This window comes from Trematomus bernacchii, unplaced genomic scaffold (genome assembly GCF_902827165.1).
Source record: "Trematomus bernacchii unplaced genomic scaffold, fTreBer1.1, whole genome shotgun sequence".
Lineage (NCBI taxonomy): Eukaryota > Metazoa > Chordata > Actinopteri > Perciformes > Nototheniidae > Trematomus > Trematomus bernacchii.
The window spans coordinates 627,798-640,144 of NW_022987419.1; the positions used below are offsets into that span (position 1 = coordinate 627,798).

The 12,347-nt window shown below is 38.8% G+C and overlaps 1 protein-coding gene and 1 pseudogene across 1 annotated transcript; one reads left to right on the plus strand and one right to left on the minus strand.

Annotated features, from left to right (window-relative positions):
- Positions 1-289: 289 nt before the first annotated feature.
- Positions 290-5,473, plus strand: cops6 (COP9 signalosome subunit 6). The gene is made up of 10 exons (XM_034140006.1): positions 290-397; positions 1,678-1,803; positions 1,886-2,017; positions 2,297-2,385; positions 2,619-2,681; positions 2,767-2,814; positions 2,914-3,028; positions 4,020-4,112; positions 4,342-4,442; positions 5,044-5,473. Exons 1-10 carry the CDS (start codon positions 355-357, stop codon positions 5,182-5,184), a joined length of 951 nt encoding a protein of 316 aa, XP_033995897.1. The 5' UTR covers positions 290-354; the 3' UTR covers positions 5,185-5,473.
- Positions 5,474-9,352: 3,879 nt separating this feature from the next.
- Positions 9,353-11,518, minus strand: LOC117490164 (annotated as a pseudogene).
- Positions 11,519-12,347: the final 829 nt, after the last annotated feature.

The following is a 12,347-nucleotide window of genomic DNA, read 5'->3' on the forward strand; positions in this document are numbered from 1 at the left end:
ATCAGCCTATATTTATGTAAAACTGTGTAATGTAGGGCAGTAACTATGTGGAACAGCTTGTTTTACAAGATTATGATCTTTTTGTTAACTTAAAAGACACAATTATCGCAGACAATACATAATAAAATACATGTATTCAAAACTTACGAATAGATAAGGAGGATTTATATTCTAAATGATATAAATACGGTGGAGGAAAGTAACTAAGTACATTTAGTTCAATACTGTACTAGTGCGAAAGTACTAGAAATAAAGTAAAAAAATAAAAACCGATGTGAACACTTCCTGCAACACTGCCACCTAACGGTCGTTGAGGTGAAAAGCACACTGCGCCTGCGCGGATTACTGGACAAGATGGCGACCAGCAATGGTGGAGGAATGGAAGTGGATGGGGCAGGCGAGTATTTCTCACTTATCGCAACATTTCTGCCTGATATTAACACAAACACCATAGCATATGTCCTACATGTGTGTTGTGGGTGTGTGTAAGTGTTGATTTAGTGATGTTTAAGGTGGTAGTTGGCTAGCTTGCTGACATAAGCGGGCTAACGTACACGGCTCTGCTATAAAGCTGTCAACAAATGCATCACTTTGTGGTGTTTTAATCAGTATTTTCATATATTTTCTTGCTTTATTACTCGAGTTAGCGTCAGGAATATAAACATAAGTCAGTCCGCTCAGGCAGGATTGATGGAAAACATACTGACTAGTCATAACAACAACCCAATCTCTATTTAAGGCTGTTCCGCTGTCCATGTGATGAATGGGCCTATCTCTAGCTTTCAGTGAATGTATATCACATGTTTGTATTGAACCATAGAAGACTATACATACAGTTTATTATTGTGTTAATACTAATTTAAATTAAGTTCATGTGCAAACATTCAGAGATATAAAAAAGATAATATCAAATGTATAGTAAGTATTTTGAGATTGGAACAGTAATATTTAAAAAAGCGTTTTATTTGAGGGGGCCTTTCGCCATACCTAAGGCCTCCGTACAGTTCAATCAATACTCAAAAAGATTCATACATGATGAGAAAACAAACAGGGAAAACATAGAACACACATTCATAATGATCAAATTATGGAACATTTTCCAAATAAATGATCAAATAAATCTATATAGCAATTATGAGAAAAACTAAAGATCTAAATCTGAGAATAGGAACATGATTCGTGTAATGCAGTCTAAAGACCTATTCATTGTCCTTTATTTCCCCCAAATCAATGATAATATGTGATAGTATTGAATATTGCATTGACAAAATAACTCTCAATAAATCAACAATTATTAAAGTCTACGTGGTCCTGGCTTTCTGCTGGTTTTTATTAAACTTTTAAAGTCTTATAATGTTGAAATGTAATATATATATATATATATATCTGTGTATTAAGCTATTACTGGCCTAAACACCATTACAACATAAATTATTGTTATAATCGATTGGATTCAAACACACATCAATGAATGGAGTTTGCAAAAGTTCTATTCATCTATTTCAGCTACTGTATGTCCTGATATATATGTATGTGTTTTTGTTTTCTGATTGTCTGATCAATCCTCTAAAAGCTGTCAGTAAATGACTGAAAAATGTGACGTTGTAAATTAGCTTGTTCTTCTGAAGTATCTGTAGATGTTAAAGCTCCTCTTGTTGTGTCTCTGTTGGACTGTAGCCAGCCCCAGTGTTATGGCTGCAGGCGTCACCGGCAGCGTGTCTGTGGCCTTACACCCTCTGGTGATCCTCAACATATCTGACCACTGGATACGCATCCGCTCTCAAGAGGGACGTCCAATGCAGGGTATGTAAGACAGCTCTATTGAAGAGAGATGGCACGTAAACAGTCATTTAATGCACGAGTTCATGTTTTATTTCCTGTTCAGTTATTGGCGCCATGATCGGGAAGCAGGAGGGGAGAAACATCGAGGTGATGAACTCCTTTGAGTTGCTGTCCGTCACCATAGATGATCGGGTACACATTGACAAGGAGTACTACTACACCAAGGAGGAACAATGTAAGTAGATTGTGTCTGTGAATGACAAAAAAACGATACTCTTTTTTTTTTATTCTCCTTTCATTATTTTAAGAAATGTAGTAAAGCCATGTCTTTTGTCTTGGCATAAAATCTCATAAAAATGTAATTAAAAAAGCATACTAGTATATTAGTAGTACATAGTAGCTTTATCAAAGGACTGCAAATTATATTCACTCATTGAAAAATGTCTACGGTGCTTATTACAGAAGTTCTCGTGCTTGCTGTAGTTCTTATTTTATATTTTCTTTTGTCTCTCAGTCAAACAGGTCTTTAAAGAGATGGAGTTTTTGGGCTGGTACACCACAGGCGGACCCCCCGACGCATCAGACATCCACATTCACAAGCAGGTACGCAAAAGTGGCGATATGTACAGTCAATGTTGTTGTTGGTAATACATAGTCATCTGTCCAAGAGTAAATACTATTTGGTTCAAGATTTATCCCAAATGAATGGCTATATTAAGTGGGACAAATAACTTTTTGGGCTTCTGCTATCAAAATTAAATATCTAATTGTAATTCTGTTATTTCAGATTGTGTGTGCTACATTTTGTTTACTGTTATTTCCCTGTTGTCTGCCAGGTGTGTGAGATCATTGAGAGCCCTCTCTTCCTCAAGCTCAACCCCTTGACCAAACACACAGATGTGAGTTTCTCTGCATTTTCCCCTCATAAATAAGTTGTTTATTAGATAGAGCTGCTTTTAACAAGGTTTTTTTTTTTTCCTTCAGCTTCCTGTCAGTGTTTATGAATCTGTGATTGACATCATCAACGGCGAGGTAATCTTTTTATTTCATACCGTCTAAATATCCTTTTCAAAAGCAGTGACCTAGTTTCCTACAGAGAAGTCTGATCTGACATGTTTTTATTTAACGTAGGCTACCATGTTGTTTGCTGAGCTGACGTACACTCTGGCCACAGAGGAAGCGGAAAGAATCGGTGTCGACCACGTAGCTCGAATGACCGCCACCGGCACCGGAGAAAACTCAACAGGTACGAGTTATTGGAGCATCGGCACTTTCGGCAGGTTCTTCTCATGCTGCTGTTAATCTGGATATCAACAGACACTAGCGGCCCGCGCATATGATTATATAATCAGACAACGTCCGTTAAAAAACATTATAACACATATAATGAGAGACGTTCTGCAGGAGGGGCGTTTCACCCACGACAGGGGTTCTTAATTGTATGTAGTTGACGGAGCATTTTTACTTTACACGACACTGTTCAACACTTAATTCTGCTTCACTCTTTAACTAAACAACCGCGGATGTCTTGAAAGACTCTTTCGCTAAAGACTTTTGAAGACATCCGCGTTCTTGTGACACGTAAATACTACGCTTCCTATGTTTTGGTGCGGACTGCGTTCACACCAGCAATGAACCGCTCCAGAGTTCGCAAGCAAGAGTTCCGAGACCACCTATTTTAGCGGACCAGAGTCCGGTTGTTTAGTTCACTTAAGAGGTCTCGGACTGTGTTCACACCGACCCAAATGAACCGCACCAAGCGGCTAAACGCACCAGGGTTCGATTCAACCGGACTAGAGTATCTTTGTAATTACATTTTTTTATCATTTCATATTCCAGCTATTCCTCAAAAAACATGTTTTGGATATCATGTCATTTACATTTTAAATTTACATTTTAAGAAATTGTAGTTTTTGTGTTACTACCCCAAGCTTCCATAAGTGGGTCAAAAATGACCCGCATGCATTTTCTATGGAATTTCGTTTTTTTTTTCAAAATGTAAAAGAAATGTCTAAAATGATAAATAGTGAAAAATTAAATATAAAATATTTCTAGTGTGAACCAAAATATAATACTAAATATTATACAAGTGATTTTTCTTAACCAAAATGACAAAAATGGCATAAAAACACATATTATTCTAATACGGGTCCTTTTTGACCCACTTATGGAAGAGTGTAGGGTCCAGTCACTCATGCATCTAAGGGTTCACTGACTCTCTGTTTCTTCTCCTCTAGTGGCTGAGCACCTCATAGCCCAGCACAGTGCGATCAAGATGCTCCACAGCCGGGTGAGGATCATCCTAGAGTACGTCAAAGCCGTGGAATCAGGTGAGAGACGACAGCCCTTTTTTAATGAGGCAGTTAGAGCGAAGAATGTGGAAATAAGTCTGGAAAACAGCTGTTCATAGATAAGATGTTTCCAGGCCCCTCGAACACACCTCCTTAATTACAAGCCTCTGTAAGATACTGTTTTGACGACATAGTCTTACCTCTTTGTTTTAGTATACTGAGCTGAACATGTTTTTTAATATTTCCCCTCTGTCTTTATTCTCTGCAGGAGAGGTGCCATTTAATCACGAGATCCTCCGAGAAGCGAACGCCCTCTGCCACAGATTGCCGGTCCTCAGCACCATCAAATTCAAAACAGACTTCTATGATGTAAGCAAGCTTTTTGAACCTTCACATATAAGAAGTGTTTATCCCCCCTAATGCATTTCCCTCATCGGAAAGTCAAAAGATATGGCTGACATGATGAGTCTATGTTTTCCTCGAGGAACAAATCCCATATAACGGCTAATTCCAACAAATCATGTGATATTTTTTTTGTACTATTACTGTTACTATTTTAAGCTACTTGTTTATTGATTTTATAGATTCTTGTTAATCATAATGCAGAAACATGTTATGCAGCACTATCATGAGGTTTTCGGTGTGTCTTTAATTGTTTTTGGAATCAGTAGGATGAATCAAATGTTGCTTTTGGTCTTTGCATATGATTTATTGACATTGAAAAAAAAAAGAATGGATGTTAAATGTAGCAGGAAAAACATTTGAACAATGCAGATTTTTGAACACTTCATTTTGGGTTACAGTATATTTTCCAATGCTATATTTATATTTACAAAATACAATCTCCACATAAGACAGAAACGTATAACCATGAATGATTACATTGTCATGATCAGTGTTAAACAAGCAGTCTTACACTGTGTTTTATTGTTTTGCTTTGTATAACGCTGCCTTTCTTCTCCCCCTGCAGCAATGTAATGACGTGGGTCTCATGGCCTACTTAGGCACCATCACTAAGACCTGCAACAGCATGAACCAGTTCATCAACAAGTTCAACGTCCTGTACGACAGACAGGGCATCGGCCGCAGGATGAGAGGACTCTTCTTTTGAGCTGACAGCGAAACGAGGCAGAGACATGCGCTGCAGTTTCTTTTTGGTTTGTTTCATTTTTGGTTAGCTAAAACAAATTCTACAGGATCTTCTCAAACCTGTTTCTCATTTTCAACCACAAGTGTAATGAAAAGCACTTAATTACACCGATCAGTAAGAGAAAATGGCTCAAGTCTGTCTTGGTTATGCACAGGAATGAGTTCACTGTACATGAACGTTATATATATTACCCGTTTGTTATATTGTTTCATGTTTCTGTATGTAATAAATGATCTGCTGACTTTTTTCATGGGACTTTGACTCCTCTTATTTCAAAGCTTAAACCTGGAAAACATTGCTTTTAATTTGAGTGCCCCTGATTTCTATAACAAAATACAGCATTTAAAATAAATGGATTTATGCCTTTTGAACATTTTAGAAATGTTGTATCAACAGTTCCAATCCTGTATTGGATGTTATAGTATTGTGCGCCATAAAAATGCCCTGGTGTATAATAGCATTGCAAAAAAGTATATTATGCTATAAGATGTCATAACAAAATTATTTGATAAGTCTTGGAATAGTATGCCTTAAAAAATAATAATAATCATAGTATATGATGACATAAAATTAGGAAAAAGTCATAGTATTTTTGTTGATTTAATGCCTTAAAAAGTCATAGCGAAGTACAAAAAAGTCAGAAAGGGAATATAGTTTCATACTATAGTATGTCAAGGTTCAAGGTTCAAGGTTCAAGGTTCTTTATTGTCAATCTGACATAGCTACAGAGTAATTATGCAGTTGAAAATCTTATGTCACAGGCTTCTCCAACAATGCAACATAATAACATAACATAATAACAATAAGAGCAAGAGCAATACAAAAATAATAATAGTTATAAAAATGAAATAAAGTTATGATGTGGAATAGTGCAGTATGAGTCTATATACAAGTTATTGGAATGATATATATATATTAGGTATTAGATACATACTACTGAGTAGCAGTTCAAAACGTCAAAACGTCAAAACGTCATAGTAAGGAGTGTCTAGAAAAGTCGTATCATTTGTCGAAAAAAAGGAATATAATTTAAGTCGGAAAAATAAGGTCATAGCATATTGTATGTCAAAAATAAAGTCTTAAGTTTCAGTATGTCCAAAAAAGTCTTTGTAAAACAAAGGCATATTTCCAGAAAAGTAATAGTGTATGTCAAAAAGTAATCATAGGCAAGGCAAGGCAAGGCAAGGCAAGTTTATTTATATAGCACCTTTCAACACAAGGTAATTCAAAGTGCTTTACAAAAATGGAAGACATTTTAAAAATGGCATTTAAAATCAGTCATTAAAAAGGAAAGATAATAAAATAAACATTAAAAGAAAAAATACATGGATAAAAGTTAAAAGTTACAGTGCAGTTTAAGATGTGAATAGTTCAATTAAAAGCAGCGGCAAAAAGAAAAGTCTTCAGCCTGGATTTAAAAGTAGTAAGAGTTGCAGCGGACCTGCAGGTTTCTGGGAGTTTGTTCCAGATATTCGGAGCATAATAACTGAATGCTGCTTTACCATGTTTAGTTCTGACTCTGGGGACAGAAAGCTGACCAGTCCCTGAAGACCTGAGGGTTCTGGATGGTTCATAATTTAGCAGTAGGTCAGACATGTATTTTGGGCCTAAACCATTCAAAGCTTTATAAACCAGCAACAATATTTTGAAATCTATTCTTTGACACACAGGAAGCCAGTGTAAGGACTTCAGAACAGGAGTGATGTGATCCACTTTCTTAGTGTTAGTGAGGACTCGAGCAGCGGCGTTCTGAATTAGCTGCAGCTTTCTAATAGATTTTTTAGTGAGGCCTGTAAAGACACCATTGCAGTAGTCAAGTCTACTGAAGATAAAAGCATGGACAAGTTTTTCCAAATCCTGCTGTGACATTAGTCCTTTAATCCTAGATATGTTCTTTAGGTGATAGTAGGCTGATTTAGTAACTGTTTTAATGTGACTGTTGAAACTCAGGTCAGAGTCCATGACTACACCTAGATTTCTGGCTTTATCTGTTGTTTTGAACATTGCAGACTGAAGCTCAGCGCTAACTTTTATACGTTCTGCCTTGGCTCCAAAAACCATTACCTCAGTTTTATCTTTGTTTAATTGGAGAAAGTTCTGACACATCCAGTCATTGATTTGTTCAATGCACTTACTCAGTGTTTGAATTGGAGCATAATCTCCTGGTGAAATTGTTACGTAAATTTGTGTGTCATCCGCATAGCTATGGTAACTTATTTTGTTGTTTTTCATTATCTGAGCCAGTGGTAGCATGTAGATGTTAAAGAGAAGAGGCCCCAAGATGGAGCCTTGAGGTACCCCACATGTCATATTTGTCAACTCAGATGTGTATTTACCTATAGAAATAAAGTTTTTTCTGTCCTTTAAGTAGGACTCAAACCAATTTAGAACTGTTGCCGAAAGTCCCACCCAGTTTTCTAGTCGGTCTAGTAATATGTTGTGGTCAACAGTGTCAAATGCAGCACTGAGATCTAATAATACTAACACTGAAGTTCTGCCACTGTCTGTGTTTAAGTGGATGTCATTGAAGACCTTTACAAGAGCAGTCTCAGTGCTGTGGTTTGGACGAAATCCTGACTGGAACACATCCAAACAGTTATTTAAATGCAAGAAGTTACTCAACTGTTGAAATACTACTTTTTCAATGATTTTACCTAGAAATGGCAGGTTTGATATTGGCCTGTAATTGTTCATTACTGAGGCATCTAGATTATTCTTTTTTAAGAGCGGTTTAATGACTGCAGTTTTCAGGGCCTCTGGAAAAATACCTGAGTGAAGAGATGTGTTTACTATATGAAGTAGATCTGAGGCCATGCAAGGAAAAACATCTTTGAAAAATCCTGTTGGAATAATATCAAGGCAGCATAGTCTATTGTTTTGGGAAATATAATAGTGCAGTATGCCAACACAAAGTGTATGTTACAAAAAAGTAATCTACCCTCATTGCAAATGATAGGCCCTTTTACATAACCGTTGTACCTCAAATTGTTTACATTTTCATCTTAACTAACACACTTGATCTATCAAATGATATTAAAAGTTGTATTATTTCTTAATGGTATTGTCTCTTCTCTGTTCCTTTCTTTTGAGGTCACGCCTCCACAATCTATTGGGCATAAATAAAAGAGTTCAGTCGATACAAATGATTAAAATAGAGTAGAAATGACTAACTGTACACAACAGATAGCCCATAATAATATCAGAGCTGCACTCTGGAGGGGAGCTATGTGCAGCTGCAGGTTTACTGTCAGAGTGTTTGTAGTTAGCGCAGCTTTTGAAGTTGTGTTCCTGCTGTTCGATTGCCTTCAGAGGATTAAACACAGACACGCAGCAGGAGAAAGGGGGCCGGGGGAGTTATAGCTCCAGAGTCGGAGGTCTGACAGGAGTCAGCGTTTTTATGGGTATTAAATGTACAGCGGAACCAGACATAATGACCCCCCATCCTGCAGGCTGGCACCTTTACTAGTCTGCTCTACCTGCCATGTGGCACTCTTTTCTTTCTGTCTTTCAAAAGTGTATCCAACATGGCTCCCACAGCTTCTGTATATACTTGTCTGTGAGACATGTTTTAAGGACCTTGGAAGTCTTGAACTGTTATCCTCTGTGCTAGACTAGACATGTTTTGACTTAGATCTTCAGCGCCTAAATAAGTCTCTATTGTTCAACTTAACAGTATATTGTTTTGCATTAAATGCTCAGTGTTGTATCATTAGGCTAAATAACCTGGATCCATGTTGGGTCCTTGAGGGAATTGGGCATAAAGCCCCTACATTTGATGTTTAGGAAAGTTTGGGAACCCGGACAAACATTTTCTTTCCTTTCCAGTGTACTCAAAGCTAAAATGCTACTCAATCAAAGCTGGAAAACTGTTTTTGTGACACTTTATTATCTCATCAGTCCGATATCATAGGCATTACATACTTGTGTTGACTGCAAACCGTGTCAACACATTAACAGTTCAATTTAATAAACAAATACTGCAACTTTTCAATGCTTTAGTAAAGGTTGTGTGGTGATGGTACATTTGCAAGATGTTAAAATCCCTCAAAATATGAAAATGTTCAATTCCAATAAATGTCTGTTTGATGTAATATTACAAACTCCTCTCCTCCCACACATCGGGAGGGTTTCACTGGCTGTGGCCGGACTCTGCGGGCTCGTCGGCGGCGGCAACGGGCTGCGGGTACTGGAACCGCATCGGGTCGTACAGATCATCCATGGGGTTGTAGGCCTTGGGGAAGAAGTAAGGGAAGATGGGTCCTTTCTTCTCTTTGGGAGCAGGAGGAGGGGTCTCAGGCACTGCTTCCTCTTCCTTCTCCTCCTCCACAGGGGGGGGTGGAGGCTGGACCACAATAGTCTTCCCCTTCATGGGCCGGGGGGGGGTGGTCAATCAGGCAGTCGGGGTCCCAGTAGGGGTCACAGTCGTACTCCATGCCCTTGAAGGAGCGGATGGGGACCGCGAAGGTCTTCTTGACGAGGATTGGAGGTGGGGGAGGAGGGGGGGGAGCCGGGGCCGACTTCTGTGGTGGAGGAGGGGGAGGAGGGTGGAGTGCTGCCACTGGAGCTGGAGCTTTCTGGGGGGTGCAGTGGGGGTGGTAGCGGGGGTCGCAGAGCACGGGCACGGAGCCGGTGGGCATGTAGACGATGTGGGGCTTGCAGAGGGGGTCCTTCTTGTTGCACAGGTACAGGACGTCGGCCTGGGAGATGACAGGAGCCGGGGGGAGGGCGGGGGGAGCTGTGGGCTTTCCTTTCATGGGAGGGGGAGGAGGAATAGCCATCGGGACCCCCAGCTTGTTCTGGTAGTATGAGGCGTCGGGGCCGTAGGTGTGCTCCAGGGCCCTCATCTGCTGGTACAGCATCCGCAGCTTGTCGATCTCATAGATCTGAGAGGGAGAAACAAAGTTAGAAATCACGAGTCCTTCACTTGTCCCGCAGCGGAGACATTTACATTGTAACAGAAAAAAGGGACAGTGGAGACAAAAGGATACAATAAGTGACTAACATAGAAAAAAAGTGGCAAGCACACATTAGTAAAATAAATTAAAGTAGAATGAGTACAAAGAAAAGTAGGTGACCAAATAAGAAGTTGTGAGGTAGAAGCAATTCATAATATACATATCAATATAATATTAACCCTTTTAAATACAAGATTAAAGGGAAGACAATTCCAATGTTACTAAAACATGATACAGCAGCTGTCATAGAAGCCTTTAATTTGGATGAATAAATGTGTCAAATATAATTAATTTTATATTTTACATTGTATGTTTCATATATGAATTTATAGTATTCCAAAGCGCAACATTAGATTGTTTTAATATTGCATGTTTTGATTTGATTTATGTTGCATACAATATGTTTTTTCACACTTTTGGGACCCAGTCGACTGTCTGTAGATATTGACTGTCGTGAATCACTGGAAGTACACTTGGTGGATTCTGTGTTAGGATACATTTCTGCTTTTATAATTACCCTCCAAGTCATTCTACCAGAGTAAGACATTTAATTCTCACTAAACTCTCCCAGAACTAGACTGTGAACAGTATCTAATCACAAAGCCTCGTGTCTTTCCAGGTAACATGTGCTCACCCCCTCAGTGTGTCCGATGCTGCTGTAGTAGCGGTAGTAGGACTGGAAGTCTGGGTTCCCTCTGTACCACCGAGGGTCCGCGTTACGCTTCGGCCTGGAGTTACTCAGGAAGCTGTTTGCTCTCTGTGAGTCGATACCTACGTTACCGACTGGTACCATCTCTGTAAACAGATGAGATCAAGTCACTTAGAAATTAAGATATTTCTTAACAGGTTTATTTTTTTAAATGATTTAAGATCTGCTTACCCTCCTGCTGCATGTCGTTTAACAAAGATTTGGCCTCCAGCAGGCCTGGGAGAGGAGACAGATCATTGGTTTAATCTAAATGATCATGCTTTTAATACATTTGTGTCTGACCCTTGTTCCTCACTTTAAAGGTTGCTCAGATTTCCATAGAGAACAAAAAGGCCTGCATCAAAAAACTGCCATTAAATAATGAATTCATATTTTCTTACAGAGTTAAAACCTTTAACCATCTTCACTCAGGGTGATTTTTTCAGAATCTTACCCATTTAAATTAGTTAGTTAGTTTACAAACATGCTTTTGTTGGATCTTAACGCTTAAATTTATGTCATGTGCACAAACTAAATTCTGAAATAGAGAGGGTTAAGCAGTTGTTCAATACCAAATCAGCTCTTACCGGGGAGCACCAGACAGCAGACGGCCCCCAACAACCATAATGAAGAAATCATCTCGAACCCCTGGAGAAAAGATTTGAGTTGTATCATTTAGAGGAAAAAAAACGTACATAGAAAAGCACATCTTGAAGTGTACGTTAGTAACTTCTTGGTCCTTTTTACAACTGATTTTCTTACTAAATAAAAACGTAAAGTGTATTACAAAAACATTTCTTAAGACTATTGTTTAACAGTATCAAAATAAATACTATACATCTCCAGGTAAACTGTCCTAATTTAGTTTTAAACAAACACACATTTGGATGAAATATTAGAGAAACTTCAGGAGATAAAGCTATACCATGTATCTGAATTAAATGCAGTTTTAGTTAAGCAGCACTTTGGATGCCTAATGATAAAGACCCTCCATGTTGTACTCACCTGGCTCAGGACGCTGTCTTCCTGCACTCAGAGGGCCAAGAGGGTTAAATACAGATCCGTGTGTCAAACCCCCTGAAACAGTTCCTCCCGTCCAATAGGACTGCGACAACTTTGACACAAAACTCCACCTCTCTTTTAATACCGTTTAATAAGCGGCCTTTGGCGCCAATTAGGGATAAAAAGCCCCTGTAGCTTCAGCAGCAAAGCCATAAAGAGAACAGACTTCAAATGGAAACTCCCCATTAAGTCTGGAGGGAAAGCATCACCTGCTGGGACGACTGCAACTGAGGGGGAAAAAGCTGCCGACTAACACAATATCTCAGCCAAAAAGACAGTAAAAATCGTAGATGACGACCCACTCGGCCTTAAAATGTACTTTTATGACTTAAGAGTTTTCTAAAACGCTGTTGGCTCCACAAGGCTGTTATTTCTACCCAGAGGACACCTGCTTTTCGGGCGATCGACACTCTGTCTCG